At 39.8% G+C, this 22,124-nt stretch overlaps 2 protein-coding genes across 3 annotated transcripts; one reads left to right on the top strand and one right to left on the bottom strand.

Annotated features, from left to right (window-relative positions):
* The first annotated feature begins 1,630 nt into the window (after window positions 1–1,630).
* LOC147049469 (dual specificity calcium/calmodulin-dependent 3',5'-cyclic nucleotide phosphodiesterase 1B-like) lies at window positions 1,631–10,631 on the top strand. 2 transcript variants are annotated; one of them, XM_085924017.1, is made up of 14 exons: window positions 1,631–1,785; window positions 4,998–5,111; window positions 5,244–5,426; window positions 5,947–6,013; window positions 6,097–6,213; window positions 7,165–7,305; window positions 7,629–7,729; window positions 7,829–7,954; window positions 8,017–8,118; window positions 8,184–8,304; window positions 9,012–9,093; window positions 9,167–9,284; window positions 10,033–10,169; window positions 10,319–10,631. In XM_085924017.1, the coding sequence occupies exons 1-14, from the start codon at window positions 1,733–1,735 to the stop codon at window positions 10,414–10,416; spliced, it is 1,560 nt and encodes a 519-aa protein (XP_085780143.1). In that variant the 5' UTR covers window positions 1,631–1,732; the 3' UTR covers window positions 10,417–10,631. The 2 variants fall into 2 exon arrangements, with proteins under 2 accessions (XP_085780143.1, XP_085780144.1); XM_085924018.1 differs by having other exon boundaries at window positions 1,746–1,785; window positions 5,210–5,426.
* A 378-nt stretch (window positions 10,632–11,009) lies between these two features.
* LOC147049470 (uncharacterized) lies at window positions 11,010–22,009 on the bottom strand. The gene is made up of 7 exons (XM_085924831.1): window positions 21,210–22,009; window positions 17,922–17,982; window positions 14,755–14,792; window positions 14,588–14,651; window positions 13,810–13,992; window positions 12,616–12,747; window positions 11,010–12,046 (listed from the first exon to the last, which is right to left on the bottom strand). Exons 1-7 carry the CDS (start codon window positions 21,288–21,290, stop codon window positions 11,967–11,969), a joined length of 639 nt encoding a protein of 212 aa, XP_085780957.1. The 5' UTR covers window positions 21,291–22,009; the 3' UTR covers window positions 11,010–11,966.
* Window positions 22,010–22,124: the final 115 nt, after the last annotated feature.

Raw genomic sequence — 22,124 nt, forward strand, 5'->3', positions numbered from 1 at the left:
AGACTGATAAGTAAACCGAAATAGTTAGACCACTAAAAAAGAGCAAAACTGCAAGAGGCTGCCAACCTGTAACTTGAACTATTCGTCAGGAGTGAGTCTTCTCTGGCATTTTAAGAACTAACCTTCTATCAAGGAGTAGGAGGAGGCCTTAGTTTGTTTGTACATCTGTCTGTAAACAGGATTACGCACCAACCAAAGACTTTTTATCCAAACTTGGTTAAGGCTTTACGCATTGGACTAAATAGGAACCCAATAAAGTCTGGAGTGTATCTATTTACGATCTGCCACAAAATGGCATTTTGGGGGGGGGATTAATGGGGGGAACGTGAACGCCAGAGGGCTTCTTTCAAACACCACTTTGTTTAATCCATCAGCCAATAGCGGCTGTGTGAAAAATGGCAGGTATATTTCGTGGACCACATCTATCCAGAGGCCAATTGATTATCAAGTAGTAAGAGTAAAAATCATAATGCTAACTTTTGACTTGTATTTGATCAAATATTATTAATAGCGCTGATAGAACTGCTGTAACTCCCACAAAATAAGATGATGATCTCTCTGATCAGCCACAACAATATCATCTCGACCAAGATGCACGAGTTAGATTGTAAAGTGAAACTCTCACCAATGCAGCGACTTCACAGACACACTTTGACATTACGGGTTGCTTTTTGTGAAAACAAAACCACCTTCCAGTCATGTCATTGTGACTTCATTTTCGGCGCTATTTTGTGCCATGACAAAGAGCATGGGAGCTGGAGAGTGAATCTCAGCCAGCATCCAATCCAGTACCAGCAACGAGGATGGAGTGGGGGTGAGTCTGAAGCTGGGGTTTTCCCCCCGTTACATTTCTGCACAGTGCTGCTTTAACTCCATAAAAAGATTACACATGGGTATCAAACATGGAGGAGGGGTGGGGGGGGGGAGCTAAGAACATATGAAACAACTTTACTGATCTGACTTTTGTGGTCCCATCTAAGGGACCCGCATGCATTTGAGAGAGGCTGAGTGGTTCCGGTATGCTTACGTATGCCTCAGGTGTACAGGGTCAAGCAAGGCCGGGTCAGAGGAGGGCCAGACTGTTCTGGAACCAATCATCAAAAAAGTGCTACTTTGTGTGTACATCATAAAGGTTCTTGCAGCACCCCTGGTTAGTATGGCACTGTTCTAAGACCACTGAAGTTGTACTATTGTTGCAGTACTGAAGTATTGACTGAACAAGGATTAAGTGGGAATTGTGAGCCCCCAGAATGGCAGCTCTGTTGTGGCTGTCTTTGTTTAATGAGCCCGAGTTGGGGCGACTCTGGTGAAAGACTGTCTCTGTGGCTCCCTGATTCGTGGCAGCATTGGAAAAAACTCTCATTTGGGATTTAAGTACACACGGCTTGAAAGGCTCGCAGTCAACACCTCATCAGTGAGGTCAGCGCACTCGCACTTGTGCACACACGCGCACACATGAACTGACAAAGATGCTCATACCACACTCGCGCACACACACTGACACAGTCGTCCAACCAATCGGAGTGGGTGAGTAGGTCCCCCCAGAAGTGGGTGGGAGTGCTGTTGAAACACAAGTCTGTCTCGGGACACACAAGTTTTTGCATTGGTGCTTTGGAGAACTTTTTTTTTAAAGGGGGTGACTCTAGAATAATCCTTTTTTCTGAACTTTTGTTTTGGGTTTGGTGGGGGAAAAAAAACACTGGGGTCCATCAGGATACAGCCTGAGCACAGTATGGCTGAACTAGTCCGAATTCGTAAGAAACATCTGCAGATGCCCATCTCGAGGTAAGACCACAACACCTTTTGAGTCATTTGAATGAAGGCTTTTAAAGGCCACTTGTTTGAGGTTTGATGTGTTAAAAACAGTCGTCATCGTGTCTTCAATGGGCATGACAAAATAATTGATTCTTGTTTGTGTTGTGGCAATGAAAACACAAGTTTTACATTTGAATCTGTAGACAAAAGTTGGTGTAAACAACTGATGGCATGATTTGGATTTAGCAGCTTGACTATAGTTAGCAACCACGACGACACTTGCCAGTTGTTACAGGAACACTTGACTTCCTTGCGCTGTGGCTTTGTGGGAGGGGTAATGAGCTGCACTGATGATGGGTCATGTGGTTTTGTTTTGGTTAGGGCTTTGACATCCTCACGTCTGTTGGTGAACACAATTCTGCATATTGTCGAGGACGGTACGATGTGTTGCTTTCGTTTATCGTTACGAGTTGTTAAGGCCTCAGTCTTGTTCAAAGTGGTCAAATGTTAATAAAGCACTGAAAATATAAGAGTTCATATTAATCCTGCACTCTCTTTCATTTTATAAACAAGTTTCTATATTGTTGGATATTTTGACGATAACCCGGAACGATTTCTGGCTTTGTTAGTCAGTACATGCATGTGGCATGTGTGAGGCAGATCAATCCCGGAGGGCCAAAGAACTTGGGAGGTGCGGCGCAAGAAAAATAGAGAACAAATTCTGTTGATCTTTTATCTTCTAAGCAAATGCAGGCTTCCTCACGCATTCCAAGAAATCAGCACAGTCAGGCAATTCAAGACTTTCAAGTTGTCTGAGGCATAAATGTGATTAGTTGGTTTTCAAAATCCAAAAGAGGAAAAGTTTTCCATAAAAAGCATGGAGTCAATTAAATTAATTACGCAACAAAGTTATTCAAGTAATATTTTTTTCTCTTTTTGTTGAACAACTATTTCCTAGCTGGGCATGAGATGAAATCAGTGCAAAGATTATGAAATGTTGTTATGAATGATATGTTTTAAAATGTTGCTTTATATTTTGGTTTCAGATAAAAAAATCCACCGTTTAAATTAGTTTATCAGAATACTGGGATTAGCAAGTGGACTTTAAAACTGGGAGAGGTGCAGCAGCTTGATAAAAATAAAGATATTTTTAGCATGCTAAAATAACTTAAGCTACAGTTAAGCCCCAAAATTCTCTGGCCAACTGTGTGACAAAAAAGACTCTCATTATGCTTCATCGGTATAGTTGCCAAAGTCTTGTTGGCATTTAAATAAAAAATTAATAAATTAATTAATTAAAAGTTTTCATCACTGGGAAAAAAAAACAGACTTCAAGTAGCACAGCCGTATATGATACCAAATATGGTTCCTCACCTCTTACATGAAACGTGCAGAAGCACTAAAGCATGTTAGTTTAAGGAATTGTACACTACTTTTGCACTCCTCAATGATAATAAAGTAGTAAGAGCTTGTCGTCAAGTAGTTACAGTCACGCTCCACTGTGTACAAGACCAAAACTATTTGTCATTCATCCACATAAACAAAAGTCCACTTGACAAGTCATTTCCGGGGGAAAAATCAGTCAAATGTCTCCCCAGCTGCTAAAACCCTAAAGAAGGAGTTATCCGGAAAGATCACATGCACTTGCTATTTTTATGGCTCAACAGCTTTCTGAAGATGGTGCCAGTGTGATAAACACTTAAAAAAGCCGTGAGCGCCAACGGCAGCATCCCAGCCTGGCGTCGTCTGGCGCCGCTTCAACAACGGTCAAGAAAGAGACGAGGGGGAGAGAAAGTCATCCATAATTTGAAAGAAAGTCACATAACGTCCAATCAATCTACATGAGAATAAATCGGCTTCTGTAAACAGAGGATGAGATTTCTCAAGGGGACTCGAACAAACCTGTCAGAGCTATGGGGATGTATTCATTGCATGAATGTAAGCTACATGCCACAAATAATTGAATCGTTTAAATCAAGGTTTCTCCAACAGCAATTAAAAATGGTATGTTGATGCCCAAATATATGTGCAATATACTTTTTTTTTTTTTTAATCATGGAACCCCACGCCACAGTTACAATTTGTTATCAGTTTGAGAACCGCTGCTTTAAATAGCCTCGCTAATTTGTGAACAAAAATTAAAGATGTAAGACATCTGTTTTTACAATCAATTAATCGACAACTTAATCGATTAACAAATTAATGAAATCATTTACATAATGTTGAATTGTCCAAATCCTTCAATTTCAGGGTATTTGTCAATCCGGTGTGTCGTAACCATAAGCGTGACAATGACCCCTTTTCTCTATTCCCTATTCTAAGAGTCCCAATTCTCCAAACTTCCAAGTGTGCCTTATATAATTCCCAAAGCATGGGAAGTTTTACTCTCATGGAAAGATTGGCAGCCATGATGCCCTTTTCGCCACAGGCATTTTTTCTTTCCCTTCTTGGGACAATTTGGCATGAAATGGCTTCCAAATAAACTCTCGGGAAGACCTTAACTCAACTCGCTCAGGCAAGAATGAAATACCTGCTTACAATTTACATTGCCAATGTTCCCAAATTGACATTACGTCACACAGAGTTGTTTTGCGCCCATCCATGCAAACCATCCAATCTATCCATTCATCCATCCATCCATCCATCCTTCCAAATTTGAATGCCTGTTCTGGGGAGGTATGAGGAAGGAAGCCTGTGCATGCAAAGAAAATCTGCAAAAACACAGGAAGGCCACAGCTCAAAAATCAAACCCAGTCTGAAAAGCACATAAACTACAGCAAAGGCTAGGGATTCCCAAATGCTGGACCATGAAAGCCCCCCCCAGCGGCAAAAATCCCTAAATCCGTTCAACCAAACAATATAACCTAGCACAGGTCAAGTCACATTTATTTACCCAGACCTTCGTCCAAAAAAAAAAAAAAAAAAGCGTCTGAAAGGGCTTCAGAGGCACACAGTTCACACAAATCAACATCCCCTGTTCTAGGCACCCCTCCTGGGCAAGGGGAAAAACTCTGAGAAAAGCCATTTGGGGGAAAATAGTGGAAACCTTGAGAAAGTCCAGATGTCAGGGGGTAAGGCAGGACAAATTGGTGTGGTTGAACCAAATATGACAACATCAGTTAATACTCAAATCAAGATGAAACATTTCTCCTGAGATAGATACTCTGATTTCTGTGGGTGGGTGGAGCTAATCAGTTTTTTTTCTTTCATGACAAATACAAACTCATTATAACTGCTTTCAGAATCCGGAGCATCTTGAAGCAACTGGAGGACAAAGACGTTGACTTTGAGGATATCAAAAAGAATCTGGACTTGACAGCATCGCTATTGGAGGCCGTTTATCTGGATGGAAGCAGGTAGAAAAATATTCATCATGGTGGCATTGTGAAGTTCTTGAAATTTTGTTGGAATTGCCTCACAGGGGTAAAAAGATCATCAATCAGTATGCATTTAGTGTGTGTGTGTGTGTGTTTCTGTGTGTACATCAGGCAGTGCTTGGAGTCTGAAGATGACCTCCAACAGCTTCAGTCTGATGGCGTTCCGGCGGAGGTTACTGATTGGCTGGCATCAACGTTTACCCAAAGAGCCCGACCGCCGAGGCGGCGGTCAGACGAGAAACCCAAGTTTCGTAGCATCGTGCACGCAGTGCAGGCTGGAATATTTGTGGAGAGGTATGACTTTGGTTTCTTTGTTTTTTTTTTAGTTACAATTTCTCGATCATGTCGGACAATTCGCATAAATAATAACACTAGCTATTCACTTCGACAGTCTTTGAATAGAAATTGATCCCAAATGGTTCAATGAAAGGCAGCTATGGGAACTGCAACTGACAAGTCAATCAGGAAGAAAAATAATCAAAACTGTCAACACTGCACAAGTATCAATACTGGCTTCACAAAGGTCAGCCATGATTGATTTGTTCTAAACAAATACCAGAGCGACTATTCACATTCAAACCTACGGTCAGGTTGAGCATGAATCGATCCCATGCTCAAAGCAAGAAATTCAGCTTTGTCCCAGTTGATGCACAGTACAGTAAAACACTGACCCCAGTATCTTCTCAAAAACATCCTCACCAAAGCGTATGGGGGGACTTATATAAATTATAAACACCTTCCTTAGACGAGCTCGCTGCACAGTCTCAGTATGTGAACTTGAAGTGAACTCAACATAAACATTGCATTATTCCAGAATGTTCAAGAGGGCCTACACAGCAGCAATGCCAGATCAACCCACCGCAGTAGTAAAGTGTCTGAGGGTAAGCCCACCAAAGCATCTTCTGAGTAACAGCACAAGTGCCAATAATCCTGTGCCATCCTTTTTTTTTTTCTTCCTCCAAAGGACGTTGACCGATGGAGTTTTGACGTGTTTGCCTTGAACGCAGCCAGCTCAGATCACGCACTACAAACTCTCTTCTTTGAGCTGGTCACCAGATATGAGCTCAACAGTCGCTTCAAGGTCTTTTTTTGCAGTCTTTTTGATCCTACACAACACCCCGAGCCACTTCTCCGAGCAGTACATTTTAATTAGGAACAGCAAACGCTTATCTGGCTTGCATGCAAAGTTGCGCGTGTCGAACGAACATATTACATTTCTACACTTATTCCTTCATTTCCACATCTAATTTAATCTAAAGACAGGGCAGCAAACAATTCCACTCACCTTTGATGAGACTCTGCAGGTAAAGCGTGACCACCTTATTTAGGAAGTCCAAACTTGGGCGTACTTTTGCGTTTCAGAGGTCAGGTGACTCTAAATGCTTTATTACATGACATATTTTCCATTATTTATGAGTGGGGACATTGTGGGACCGTATTAAAAAACAAGTTATGTGTCTTAATTAAATGAACTAGGTGTTAAAATAAAAATAACAAACCAGGGTGTTACGCTCAACTGGAGTGGTGAGCCAAAAGTGCCGAGGACCCAGGAGACAAGACATAGAGACTGAGGTTTCAGGGCAAAAATAAAATATTTACTTTTCTCACAAAAGGTGATCTAAAGGTGGATTTGAGGGCGGAGACACTGGTTTGACTGCAGCCAGCACAGGTGAGGCTGGTTTCAGGCTGAGGAGGAAGTGGATTGGCCTTTGCCCTTATTTGGCATGCAGAAGAGGAACTGGTGATGAGTGGCACAACACAGGGATGATTATACTTGTATTTGTGTCACAAACATCTAGATTCTAGTCAGTGTTCTATTCTGACGGATGGGTTGTTTTGTTTTATTTTATTATTTATTTGATTATTTATTCTTTGCAGTATCAGACACATGGATTGTATTAGATTTCTCTGGAATGTTTATTGAAACATTACACCAGCACATTGCGCAACACCAGGCATAACTTGGTCAGAACATAGTCCATAGAAAATGGCATCATGCGATTGATTGTTTTTTTTGTTTGTTTTTTTCTAGATTCCCATCTCGAGCCTGACACTGTTCCTGTCTGCTGTGGAGAGAGGATACTGCAAACACGACAACCCGTACCACAGCCACGTCCACGCCGCCGACGTCACCCAGACCATGCACTGCCTACTCTTGCGAACCGGTCTAGTGGTACAAAATCAAAAATAAGACTTTGAGCATTTTTGACCAATGCAATCGTTTGAGGAATAAATGCAAATAAAGACCAAGACTTTGAAAAATAATGAATTTGACGAGTCAAGACTTTAGACTTTAAGGAGATAGGACCGTGTCAAGACTTGTGACTTCAGAAAGTTAAGACAAGGTCAAGACCGAGACTTTGAGATATCAAGACCAGGACTTTGAGGTCAAGTCAAGATTTTAGAGTTCCAAAAGTTAAGACCAAGTCAAAACCAAGACTCTAAAAAAAAACCTTAAAAAAATGACCACTCCATTGTTGTGTTTCTCACAATCAGCACTGGCTAACAGAGCTGGAGGTGATGGCGTCACTCTTCGCCGCAGCCATTCACGACTACGAGCATACGGGGACCACCAACAACTTCCACATCCACACAAAGTAAGCCGTTTTTCACGGAACATTTACTCCGCCCTCGGCCAAAGCCTCTATTTGCTTACTTGCACGTTATTATTATTATTATTATTTTTGTCTCATCAGGTCTGAGTTTGCACTGATCTACAACGACCGGTCGGTGCAGGAAAGTCATCATCTGAGCGCAGCGTTCCGCCTCCTGCAGGACGAGAAAATGAATATTTTCATTCATTTGAGTCGAGAGGAGTGGATGTCAGTTATTTTTCTATTTTCAAAAGGTCTGCAGATGTGAAAGACTCGTCTGTGTCCCACAGGGAGTTACGTTCTCTTGTCATCGAGATGGTACTGTCCACGGACATGTCCTCTCACCTCCTTCAAGTAAAAGCCATGAAATCATCTTTGCAGCAACAAGAACGGTAACGACGCTCACATTCAAGGACTCTAGCGAGCGCCAAACCAATATTGTTTTCTCATCTGATAGGATCGAAAAGTCCAAAGCTTTATCATTGTTGCTCCACACGGCTGACATCAGCCATCCGTCTAAACCTTGGTCTCTGCACTCCAGATGGACCAAAGCCCTGATGGAGGAGTTCTTCAGGCAGGTAGGAGCATGACAAAACCTCAAAGACTTTTTTAATGGAAGGTTTTGAAGGGTTTATGCCAAAGATTTATTCCATCTATCATCTACGCTGCCAGTCATGGGAGGGTGGTGTTTTTTGTGAATGTGTTAATCGCTCAAAATTTTGACATTTTGCTTTTCAAAATTTTGATTTTATTTATTTAATGAAAAATGCCTTTTATTGTCAAAATACTCAGACTTTTTGTTTGATCAAATTTGGACTTTTTCTCAGATTATGACGCAATTCTCGTGCAATTTAAACTTTATTCTTGTCTCCTAATGACGTCATTTTTTTTAATGTGACTTTATTCTACATTACATTTTTCTTACAACACCACTTCATCATCTTGATAAAATATTTAAATATTCCGAATACACTAGCACTTTGAAATGCAAATTCACATCAAGATTTCGCCAACTGTGTCTTCCATCACAAGTCTGTTCCCGTCACTGGGCGCTTTTGTTCAGTTTTTTCCTAAATAGAAAAGAGGAGGCGGACTGTGTAACCTCGCTGTTTCTCTTTTGGAACTATACAAGAAAAGCCTGTTCAGTGTTTTTCCTACTATGAAAAAAAAAAAAGAAGAAAAAGCACTTTCGATGCATCACATAAGATTGGTGAAGTTATTTTGAGGCTTGGAGTGGGATGCCTTTTAAGATATATCTGTTGGTTGTCTCTTTTACCATGGGGAGGGTGATAGAGAGGCGGAGCTCGGCCTGCCCTTTTCGCCCCTGTGTGATCGAAAAAGCACCCTGGTGGCCGAATCCCAGATTGGTACGTTTCAACAAACACAAAACACAACCCCTGAATAACATCGCCCGTAAGGTGGTTTTTTCTTTCCGTGTAGGTTTTATCGACTTTATCGTCTACCCGACATTCTCCCTGCTGACGGACATGGCAGAGAAGATTGTGGTTCCTCTGGTGGAGGAGAACCCGGGTCCACCAGACCCCTGTAACAGACACAGGTACAACACTGGCTCGACTATGCTAATGGGAGTCATCATGCCCAAAATTGTAACGTTTTAAAATAAACCTACAGCTGTAGATGTAGAAAACATGATGGGATGATTGGACTTTCAATTATATAGTACTCATTACTATTATAATTGCATTAAAAAAATGCGCTGCCATCTAGCAGTCAACAATGACATTACATACAAATAAAAGTGAGGCTGAACAAACAACTGCATGAAAAAAAATCATGAAATATTGGCGAACCAAAAAGCCGCTTTGGATCCAGGGGTATATTGCACATGTTTTTTAATAAACGAAAATGGGATTTTATTGTAAAATCTAAATATTTAAAAAAAATAATAGAGAATAAAGAAATAAAATGGTCAAATGAAGCATAAGGCCAGTGTGCCTTGTAGCGCTCTGTCTCCCTGACTTTATCTCTCTCTTCTGGAATAAGTGTCACCAGAAACAAACCCGAAATGCGTAGCGGTAATCCTTTAATGCTCTTAGATACGATTGATGGGTTCACGTCATGAAGATTTTGTGTGACTTTGTAGGCTTTTTTTTCATTCTTTTAAAACATCTACCTTGTGAGTAAAAATTGAAGCATGGCATCCATTTTTTTTAAATTGGACATGTCTGTGACATCATATTCCCTGTCCCACTTTTTGGCCATATTTGGACATCCTATGATATTACCTCCACCGTTTTTAAATTTGGCTCAGGTTTGGTCTACGGCTTTTTTTGTTGGCATACTAGTAACGTGTGGAAGGAGAGCTCCAGAGGACTGCAGTGGAGTCTGGCTCACATCACGGCCGAGCTGGTGAGCTTCCGTTCGACGTGGACGCGTCATACCGATGACAACAAGCTCAAGTGGAAAGACGGAGGATCAAACGGTACTTTCAACATGCGTGCGTCTTTGTACATTATAATAATTTGACCTTACTTGACCTTTTCCACACTTGCAATCAAAAATAAGCAAAGCAATGTATTTTACAGCATAGTTCCATCGGAAAAAAATCCAATGATTTTTGTAACCCTACAGGATTCTCAGAAAGCAAAGTGGTAAAAGAGCAGCAAGGCGCACTAGAGGAGCAATCGCACAAATCCCAGCGGGATGCCAGCAAACACACAAAGCAGTAGACTTGACTCCTTTGTTCTCCTCTATTTTCATTTCTTTCTCCCTCGCTCTTTTATTTTTATTTTATTTTTTACAATATATCTGTTGAGCTGAAGGTCACTGTTTGGAACAAAACCACATTGCTGTTAGACTGTCTTATTTTTAATATTGTAATTTAATGATGCTATTGTGTAACATGCTGGCCATGTTGTACAATAACTAGAACATCTTATTAAATTAATTTACCAAACAACTTGTAGCAAGTATTTATTATTCTCTTAGACTATGCCATTATATTGTACAGTTTGCAAAATGCGTACTTTTAAGGCTTACCCGGAAGTGTCTTAAATTGCTGCAATACTCCCTCGACGTAAGCGAGCATATTTATGAAAAATGTATGCTTTTCGTGCTTCCGGCTCACAGTTCAATGAATTATTAATACACGGGGCCTATTTTTAGGGGAGTCACCCTCAGTGAACCACACGGCCACTGGCGCACGATTGCGAAAATTTCGACTTTCTTTTCTTTCTAGTAAGAAATCATAACACATTATTAATTTCAACATTTTATTCTATCAAACACATTTTGATAACTCATCAATTCAAGTAAGCTTGGAACAAATTGAATTAAAGTACTATTTTTAACATGATAAAAACGACAGAATCCATAAATACACTGCCAAAAAAAGAGCAAAATGCATCGATTTTTTTATTTATTTTATTTTACTGTGATGCAGTGTAAATGTGACGGATGTGGAGGGATTGTCACAATCTCCATATTAATTTGAATTAGGAGCAATTTGTAATGTTCTGATCGCTTGGACAAAGGAATATCAGCCTGCTATTTAAAATGGGTTTGTGCCATCGAAAACAAAGCACGGTAAACTCTACTGGTCTCATGCGAGCAGATGTTGTATGAAATGGATTTACATCAGAAAAAAATAAATAAATAAAACAAGCAAAAGTTCAGACAGCTTTCCATAAAGTATTAATATTGATAATCTTGTTTCTCAATTGATCAACTTACTTCCTTGTGACTAATTCCTTTTAAGACAAACTTAAATGCCACAAGGTGGCACCAAAGACAATTATAGAAAAAGTACCACTGCATCTATTCATACACAATCTATTCTACACTTCCCTAGTTCCCTTTTCGGTTCTGTCTATCGAGTGTTATCAAAGGGTGAATTATTTGACTTTGAGCGTGGAATTTTATGCCAATTAATAATGTTCAAACAAAATGTACACGATTGCTACTACGTTGAAAGTGATACGTTTCATGAGGTACAAACGCGGTGTTATTGCTTTGATGGAACATTGGCAGACATCATGGCACACTGAAATGAGCGTTTTGAATCAGAGAGATGGCAATTACAGAAGCAAAACCTAAATATTCGTTTGGAATTGTATGGCTGTGTATGAATATTGTTTTTGTGACTGGCAACTTGGGCCCTGAAGGATTGTCCTGATGTTCTTGTCAATGTGTGTGGAGCTGGTTGAATTGTAGGAGCAGCATTTACGATGCACACACGAGCGCTTTAATTCATTCTTTTCATCGTCTTGTTTTTCAATATTTATTTTTCCGTCTCTGGGCTGAGATTCTTTGTCTTCTCGACGGCTGGCTGACTGGTGCCGCACGTCGCCGTCTTTTTGTCTATAAAATACAGACAGGCATGACAGTCAGTCTTGGCCATTTGTAATAATTCTATACAATCCAATTGTGTTTGGACAGGTGGGGGCACATACAACATATTATGAAGAAATTTTGGGGGTTGACCTCCACTTTAAGCGTTTTACACTGGTCCCTATGTTAATTAACAAACTATTTTCAATTCAGTTACTCCCACAATGCTTGAGACAATTTCTGGTGTTAACCTCTGATACAAACAAGATAACAACTTGCTCCGTACAAAAAGCTAAACACTGACAAACTAGCAATGCCTTGAGGACAACACAGTCTTGCCTTCAGCTTACATTTTCCCACCATGAAGACGGACGAAGGCACAATGTGTGTCACCACAATGAATGTTAATTAAGTTTCCATTGACAATGTTGCCTAGGTGTTGTCATGCACTTTCAAGGCAATGCTCAAAACACTGTCATACACACTTTGCTCACAAATGAATAAAATCCAGGGGAAACACACGTTTTTTGATATAAATATAATTAATAAAGATGATGCAATGAAACTTTCTGGAAGGGTGTTACGTTCCCCTTATTTACCTGCTTGTGTGTTGTTGAGCTGTGATGAAGGATCTGACAAAGTGACCCCGGAGCGGTCGTCGTCTTCCTTAGAGAGGGGGAACTCCAATCCGTCGACGGTCGCTTCTGAAAAACTCTCCCTGGAGAACTCAGCTGCAAACGCAAAATAAAGAGTGTCAAGATAATCGAGTGGCGAGGTTCACGCTCATTAGATGCACATTATGTGCTCGATCAATACCGCTTGACATTTATGTGTTACTGTATTTACTCACGCTGGGTCTATTTACAAGGGTCCACATTAATGAGGACACAAGGCCATCTCATCATTACTAAAACAAAATACACCAGTATTATCAGCTTCGACATCACAATCCAAATCGGCCATGTTATTGCTTTTTTTTTTTTTTTCAAACAACAGAAGTCACGCTATATCATGTCCATGACAATATATTCCCAATACAAATATCATGCATGACTCACACTATCAAAATGTTATTTTCTTGCTACCCATGACATTATGATACATTACTTATAAAACTGTATTTGCACAATATTTTGCTCATGCCAATAGTATCATGATAAATTTGTATGTTACAATATCTTGATGCAGGAACAGTCACCAAACTGTATCCTGATATAATGATATATATATATATATAATGTTATGATACAGAAGAGTAGAAAAGACAAAGACACACAGTATATGTTGGCTTCAGAGATACAAGGCTCGTGATGCATTAAGGCAGTGCAATTACTACTTTCATGTGCAGGCTATGGGCTGCACTGTGTGACCATCTGCTGACCTGCTATTAAAGTGAATTACTGAGACGGAGCTCTAACGTGCGCTCTCTGTCACTTAAGCAAGGACACAATGTCTGTATACATAGCAGGAGATACTGGCACGAATGAGTAAGCTCATCTTGCATTTGCGTAGTCCGTTCTCCATTGGAATTTAGCAAACTGATCAAATCATTTATTAACTGGCCAAATAAATATTTTTATAGATTTATTATTTGCCTAATTGGTTACAACCTAACCAGATTTATGACAAAACTGCCATTTCTTTTTAAATTGCATAGGGCAGAATAAGGGCAACTCAGACGTCTGCCATCTAGTGGTGATTGGTAACACTACAACTCAAAATTACAGTCAACACCTGCTTTTGTGAATAAAATCCTAAACACCATGCTATCTTTTTATTGACTTTGGACTTACCCTCCATTTGGCAACGCAGCTTCTCAAAAGCCTCAGCAGTGGCCTCATCATCCCGCGGGAGCTCCTCCCCCGGGGCCATCGAATCCGGGCTGGGCCTGTCTGACAGACAACTCTCGGAGGAGCACTCGTCAGCGCCTCCTTGCTGCTGCCGATATAGGTGATGCTCCACCAGAAACTGCAGCTCTGGGAGCAAGCAAAGGAGAAGGATCAAGGTTAACACAGTGGGAAAAGGATGCTGAGAGATGGAGAAGGAAGAAGCCGTTGGGGAGAAGAGTGGGGTGAGATGAAGGAGAGAGGATTAGCGCAGGGAATTAGAGATGGTGAAGTGTTTAGAAACCCACCACGTCCAAAATAATCTGATAAGATTCTTAAAAACAACATTAACCCCTGGTCATAGGAGTGAAGGGGATGCTCGAAACTACTCTTAATCGCGTCGGAGTGGAAACATAAGCAAGCCGACTCATATCCGCTTAAGCTGCCTAGCGAGGAAGCTAAATAAAGAAAAACATTTTTCATTTTCTATTTAATTAGGTGTAATCAGGGCATGACAGAAATTCTTAAGGTAAGTGTAATACTTTTTAATATCTATGAAGAACTTTTCAGTATTTGCTCAAACCAACGCAACTGCCTGCTATTTTTGATGGTTACTACAGGCAACTACAAATATTAATGATCACATTGAATTTGACGTTTTAATAAACTCATGAAGCGATCGATAGCTGGATAATTCAATTTCATATCTTTTGAGGTGAAAGCAATGAGATATCACATCACTTACCTTTCATTGTGGGCGTTCCTTTTTGTCCTTTCCGTCGCTGTAGAGGAGAGTTCAGCAAGGCGGCCTTGAAAATAAAAAACATACTATCTATATTAAAAAATACAATTATCAATCAAACAAATGTGCTTATTTTTTATTTGTGTGGTGGAAAGCATGACTGAAAGTACCTTGTACAATGTGTTTGGCAGACGGTCTTCATCTATTTCTGTGAGAGAGAATCAAACATGATAGAATAAATTCAAATTAAGAAACAGAAGACTGCGAACATATACAGTTAATTCCGATTTTTTTAAAAAAAGTTGACACTTGTTCTAAAAAAAAAAAACGGAGCTAATGAGGTTGCACAAGTGTACACACCCTCTTATAACTGGGGGATGTGCCTGTGTTCAAAATGAAGCAATTAGATTCAAATAATGTGTTCAGTTCATTTTAATGGGAGTCTGCAGTACCTGCTTGCACTGAGAGTGCCTTTAATTAACCCAATTTATGAAAGTTCAGATGTTCTAAAGAGCTTTTCCTGACAATATATCTGATATGATGTTGCTTTGATTGAATTTGAAACTGTTTCTAATTCCCTCCACATTATCTAAAACTCCAGGTCCAGCTGAATAAAAAATCTCTCAAACATGACATTGCCACTCGCATGCTTCTTTTATTGAGGTATTTTAAATTATGACCAAAAAGTTACAAATTGCTTTCAGCAGACCATAGGACATTTTTTTTCTCAAATGTGTTTCTTGAATAAAAAATAAAAAAAGCATTCAAACCAATGTTTACCTTATCTGCCATAATTCCCAAAGGGGTGTGCTGACTTTTTCTATCCACGGTACTATATTTTCATATTCAGTGGTAGTATGCTTCTTCTGGGTCTTAAGATAAGGTTCATGGACTGTGCTGTGAAGCGAGTGACGTATCATATGACCACCATGAAACAAAGAGGAGCTTTATATATAAAGTATGTGTCAGCAATTTAGGTCACATGACTTTAAGAAATGGAAAAAGAAATATTTGTTGACTGGTGCTGAAAACATAAGTGTGAGCACACGCGGTGGAACTTTTTCTAGGACAGCACGCTGTTGCTCGGCAACCTATGCATCCCTAAGGCAGAGCGCCAGTGTGCATACATTGCACCCACTTAAAAAGCCAAGGCGCCTTTGGGTTTCTTAATTCGTCACTTGGTCGAAGCAGCAAACATACGCTCGGATCGTCACGAATCAGACAGTTGCGTTACGGATTGCAATTTATGCTCGGCCTTATTTCTAGCGAGTTTGGAAAAGATTTATAGAGCAATTACGGACGCAGTGACAAATCGGTGGGCGAATGGAGAAGTCGTTCGAATCAAATAATAATTTATATTTCAGGAGGCTTGCCTGACATTAGTAACGATCAAAAATAGAATTTGTTTTAAGATCTACCAAGGTAATTCTTAAGTGTAAAAAAACAAATCATGACGGAAAGAAAAATGAGACTGGTCACAATGATTGTTAGAAATCTGAGCTCTCAAAGCATCGTGTGTCATCTCCGGGAAGAGTGAGCAGCAGTGGCAGTAATAAGAGATGTGCAGATTACTAGTTGGGTTAAGAAACATGAAATATGACTTGGGTATTGATGTCTATCCTAATTGCCTTCTCTGTGTATCTCCGAGCCCATCTGCGCCCCTTCCAAAGAAGTGGAGATGACGCCAGTAATGAAAGACTGGAAACTCCCAGCTGACTAACTGGTGGACACAAAGCCAGACGAGAACACACACAAAAGCGTCGGCGTCCTTTTTTATTCAACATGGATGCTCTACTTAGCAGCCGAGTAGTGTGGTGGGGGGTTCCGAGCTATAAAGGCAGTGGCGAGTGCTTCATATTTCTAGTGTTAGTTTATTTGGCCAATGTCCACTAGTTGGTTGAAGATATTTACCAAAAATTGTAAGGGGTGTACTTACCTGAGTTGTCAAATCCAGGTCCAGGAAGTAGAAAGTCAGCCACAGGTGACTCCAACTAGCTAGTTACCTGGAGCTCTTTACCTGCTGGCTTAACTGAATAGAAGCAAACTGTGGTGGCTAAAGCCAAACGTGTGGCAGGGTTCTTACTTCATAAGCTTGGATTTGACACTCATTTTTGTGAGATGATGTCATTTTGAGAAAGCAGTTTCTCTCTCCCATTTTGAAAATCCATTTAAAATACTGAAGTTGGTTCTTTGCCCAGTAACCGATGAAAGCATCTCAACAAACAGATTTTTTTTAACGCTTTGGTTTTTATGTTGCATCATTGATATCATCAATATCTCATTGTCATGGGGGGGTAAAAAAAAATAAAAATCAAGTGCCATCATGACACATTTGGTATTGTCATTTAGGTTAAATGCCACTTGTGTGTACATCTGCAGCCTCTGATGGGTGGTTTTATTTTTGGGGGGGGGGGGGTTACAGGGCGTTCACAAGGCAGTACAATAAATAATGCAGCGCTTCTGTGTGATTTGGGGCACGCCAGAACAGCTCGTCTCCCCCCCCTCCTCATCACGGTATCAGTTCCTCCCCCATCCTCCTCCGCCAACACCAGTCTGGATCAATGCAGCTGTCCCAGCCTTGTGACCAATATTTCACATTGTAGGTCAATCTGCTTTCATTTGGAGAAAGTAACCAAAAAAAAGAACGTTTTTTTTTTTTTTTATTAGCAAACAATGCAATATTAAGTGTTTGAGCCATGTATTAGTGAAGTCAAGCGTTTATAAAATGACTGATCTTTTACTGAGGTTAAATTTTACACTCAGTTGCGTCACATCCTAACTAAATTGAACCATAAGGTTGCTCTCACAAATTTTTCGTAGGATTTAATCGCACTGTTCGTGAAAAACTTTTTACTAGCTAGGAAGCCGATGAACATGTGATGAAGTTGAATATGACCCAAACTATCCTCTATTCCATTTATATTCATTCAGAACATAATAGCGCCGTCTGTTTTCAGCAAAATGAACACCCCCGCCTCACTCAACCACTTGACACACTCACGTACACACACAAGGTGCTACAACAACAGAAGCAGCAACAAGCAGGTCAGAGCTGACTCGTGTAGAACAAGAGAAACCTCCAGAGGAGCGCTGTTGTGTTTGATCTGCGTATTCTCTCGAGAGAACGACTGGATGTTTTTGCTGCTCTGATGCAGCGGCAAAGAGAAGCAGAGACAAAATAAGCTGTTGTGTGAAGTTGGAACAAACCCATACTGATTACATTATTGTCAAAAGACCTGTATATGGAGTTAAAACTTCACAGCGGTAAAGCAACATAAAATGAAAAGTGTGTTGTTTTCTATTTAGTTGGAAAAAATATAGTATGGAGTTTTATTACCTGGTGATGACTGGTCACTGGATGCCACTAAAGTTGCAGGTGTTGGTCGACGTCTTCTAATCTGAAAGGGTAGAAGTGAGTTATTTTAAATTACAGTTGATGGCAAGATGGGGGATACAAAAAAAAGTTAGTAATTACGCCTCGAAAAAAAATAATAAATGATTCACAGACTTTTTAATTTTAAGAAAGGATTACACCAGAAATGCACATATGGTGCCCAAAGAGAAAGTTTAACTTGTGACTGGAATTCAAAACAACTATCTCAAATCATCTTTTCCCATATTCATAAATGGAAATTCCATTAATCTGTTCCAAGCGGCAATTGGGGTGTATCGTAAAATGATGACGTCATCTGCTGTAAAACCTACAAAGGCAAAAAGTATTTCTTTATTGAGGATTCCACTTATTGCAGGGATGGCCTGGGATGTGATGTATTCCAAAAAGTTGCTCTTCCCGCTGGCCTGCTCGTTGCATCATCTTTGACCCACTTTGAAGTCACAGCCGTGACATTAGCCAAGCTAATGCTTCCAAAAAAACACTACATTTAATTCCAAGTTGTTGACAAAACTGACATAATGGCATTTACATACTTAAAGATTGCTCACAAAGGCCATAATGGTGAAGCAAAATTAGCATGCATTCAATAATATGCGCAAGTGCAGTGAAGAGAGTACTACGACAGCGACGAGGCAAAAAAAAATGGAAGCTGAAGAGGCTTCATTAGCATTGGAGCTGTATCTTGCAGAGTACAGGAAGGCTGCGTGCCTTTTCTGTAGTCAGAGATGTGCGCCTCCTCCTGCTGCTGTTTCGGATGCTGCCAACCACACATCCTGATTGCATATCGACCCGTTCAGCACATTACAGTTCTATTTTTATTCATGATGACCAAAAAAAAACACAACACGTTTTTTTTTTTTTTGCAGTAAAGGGAACAAAAAAAGTCTTGCCCTCAAAGTTACATTTTAAATTCACCTTTCTTTGAAACGCTGTGGTTCATCATCAAGTCCGACTAATATAGTGACCAATATTTTGACTAAAAACAAATATGGATAGTACAACAAGTAGCTGTAAATCCTTCATTATTTATAAACAAGCTGAGAAGTAATGGAATGATTATGGTTTGATGGCCAGGGTGGATGTGCCAAAGGTTTGAAATGTGATCAGTCAAAGGTTTAGTACTGTACTGTCATAAAACAGCAGAAAGGGGCACATGTCATTTTGCTGACAGGCAAAGTCAAAGTGAGCCTGACATTCATGGGGGAGGAATACTGCACTCTTCTGCATCTCTTCAATTTCACTGATGGACAACTCAAAGGGAAGGGCTTATTTCATGCCTGCTGAGCATTGTTTGACATTTTTTTTTTGGTCTGGAGCACACTATTGTGTCTTCTCTTTAAAAATGTAAACATATGTCTGAGTCTATACGGCGACTTTAAAATATCACATTTTTCGCCTGGCTTGACGTTTGTGCAAACGTTGTTGAGTTTTCACTCATATTTAGTTGCGAGACTTTACGGAGACAAATTTCTACAAAAAAACAAAAAGGGTCCATACAGCGTTTGCTAATTAATTGTGACCTCTGCAAGTAAAACTGTACTGCATTATAGGAGGGAAAAAAAAAAAAATCCTCACAGTGAGTCATTCACTCATCCCACAAACTCATAAGCAAAAATATGAAAATGTATCAATGGAGTCACAAGAGCACTCAGTTCATGTAATCAAAATTTCTTGGAAAATATGCTTCCTTGAGGGGATAGATCTGCATTGCATTATTCAGCTCAAGGACAAAGATGATAGAATGTGAAAGCTGTTCTTTCTGGGAGGTCTATGATAAAATAACACATGGAAACATATCATCTTCATCTATGCTGGTTTTGCTAATGAAGTGACCCTCATCTAAATGATAATGAGCTCACAGATGAGACGAGTTACATCAATCCAAACGGTAAACAAGTCCAACAAGACTTAAATAGTGTGAGGTAAAGGAGATTGGTTTTATTTAGCCTGACGATATACGACGTGTTTTAATTACTGTTCATGATTGGTAGGAGAAAATACCCATAAAGTAAGATTCGAAATTTAAAATCCACTCGTTTAAAGAGGAAGTCAACCCGAAATTTTCTTTGGAATCAAATTTTCTGAACAGCCCGACGAGTCGAAACATAATGTTTTGATAATTGTTTAGGTTTTTTGAATATGAATAAAACAGGTAACCTCTGACTATTTTTATCCATCTCAGGGGGCGGCCATTTTGTCACTTGCTGTCGACTAAAAATGATATCACAGTTGCCAGGTCTCATGTCGCAACCACTCACAGCTTATCGGTTTTCTGAAGCTGAGCTGTGATAAAAAAAAAAATAATAATCTAAAATCCTTGCTCTAATGGATCGTTGAGAGCCCGAGTCATGCTGGAGGGGAAAGGGTGGATCCACGTCAGAAGCAGCGAACGAAAGACATACACTCATAAATCTCTGCTATTTATACACAAGGTTCATTCAATATAAATGGCCTGGATGTCTTGTTCGTGTAAGATTCATCTAACGAGGCGAATAGGACATCTATGAACTGTGGCCACGAGTGGCTCTTTACATGCACCCTTTGTGAGACATCCTTTATTTCCAGAGTAACTATTTCTTGAATTACAAGCAACTTTTGGACATTCCTGGATGCTGAGGTGTCTCATTATAAGCCCATGTGTTTTTTTTTGTTAGTGTGTGTCAGTAGAGGCGAAATACACTTCACACTGGATGTGTAAACAGGTAATTGGTTGCATAGGGGTCATAAAAAATATATATATATATATATATATATATATATATATGTGTGTGGGGTTTTTTTTGGCCATATTGGACACTGAAATAAAATAATATAATAGTGAAGAAGTATGTGTCAGAAAAAAGTTAGTTAAATCCGGCTGTTTGTTTCCCTGGTACAACATTTGGCTAATGGGAAATAAAATTATAATAAAATTAATTTAAAAAAAACTACTTGCATTAACCTCATTTTAACAAAACCATTTTTTTGCCCTATTTTTTTGTTTGTACTTTGTTCTTGTGAGCGCTTTAAAAGAAACCACTTTTTTTTAAATGAATAATGTTTTTTCGGCTTCAAAACATACAACCCTCAAAAACATTTCTTTTTTCTTGAAAATATACAATCTTTTCTCAAAAATATGAAAAAAAAATTCTCCCCCCCAAAAAAATCAATAATTTTTAATTCAAAACTTTTATCAAACCCGAGCAACTTTCCCCCAGAACTACTTTTTATCCTTCCTCGCTCTGTTGATACCTGTTCAGCAGCCTCTGGGTCCAGGTGGGTGTCCAGTAGCGGCACGGTGAACTGTATCTTCCTGGGGCTCCCAGTTTCCATGGCGGCTGTACTCGAGTAGATGCGTGTACGTGAATGTCAGCAATCCTTGAGGAGTGTAAACAGGAGGAAGGATGACTCCACCGAAGTGAGGAAGCTGGGAAACAAAGTCAAGAGAGAAAAAAAAAAAAAAGTATCAACCAAGACTGGGGTCAGTGTTCCCTGATGTATCCACAAGAAATGTACTTTTCTGTTATTCACTTGGCATCCTTTTTGGATCTTCCCAATGTGAGCTATTTCCAAGCACCTGCCTGTCCTGCCTTGCCTTGCCTCCCCTCTGGATCCCAGTGCTGAAACGACAAGGGCACTACGAGCTGGGAGCGCCTCTCCTTTACTCACATTGGCTGAGCTAGATGGAGGATCCGCCTTTTCTACACCTCCTACCGCGTGTATTGGCGCGCTCGGAGCTCTGCGGCAGGGAGAGGTAGCACGACAAAAAGATTCTCTCTCTCTTTTGGATGTGTAGGAGGGAGGCATCATCCTCATCATTCCACATTCACTGGCTCGCCTAGATGAGTAAATGCCCCAACACAACTATAGAGTACTGTGGTACAATAAATTGTACTGCAAAAAAGTGAACTGTAAAATGATTAATTATAGCATGATTGCAGTATTTCTTAATCAAATCTTATTCATTATTCTTTTAGTAAATACTGTATTTACTGTATTTTATTTTTGTTCATGGGATGTATTTTTGGATTTGAGCAGTCATTTCTGAAATAATGTGGTACATTTAAATATTTTATTTCACTGTATTTTAATCAATAAACAATAAATCACAGTATTTTAATCTCAACTATTGTTATGGTCTGCATCAATGAAATCAGCACATGTATA

This window comes from Syngnathus leptorhynchus, chromosome 11, assembly GCF_054491065.1.
Source record: "Syngnathus leptorhynchus isolate UIUO chromosome 11, UIUO_Slep, whole genome shotgun sequence".
In the NCBI taxonomy this organism is placed as follows: domain Eukaryota; kingdom Metazoa; phylum Chordata; class Actinopteri; order Syngnathiformes; family Syngnathidae; genus Syngnathus; species Syngnathus leptorhynchus.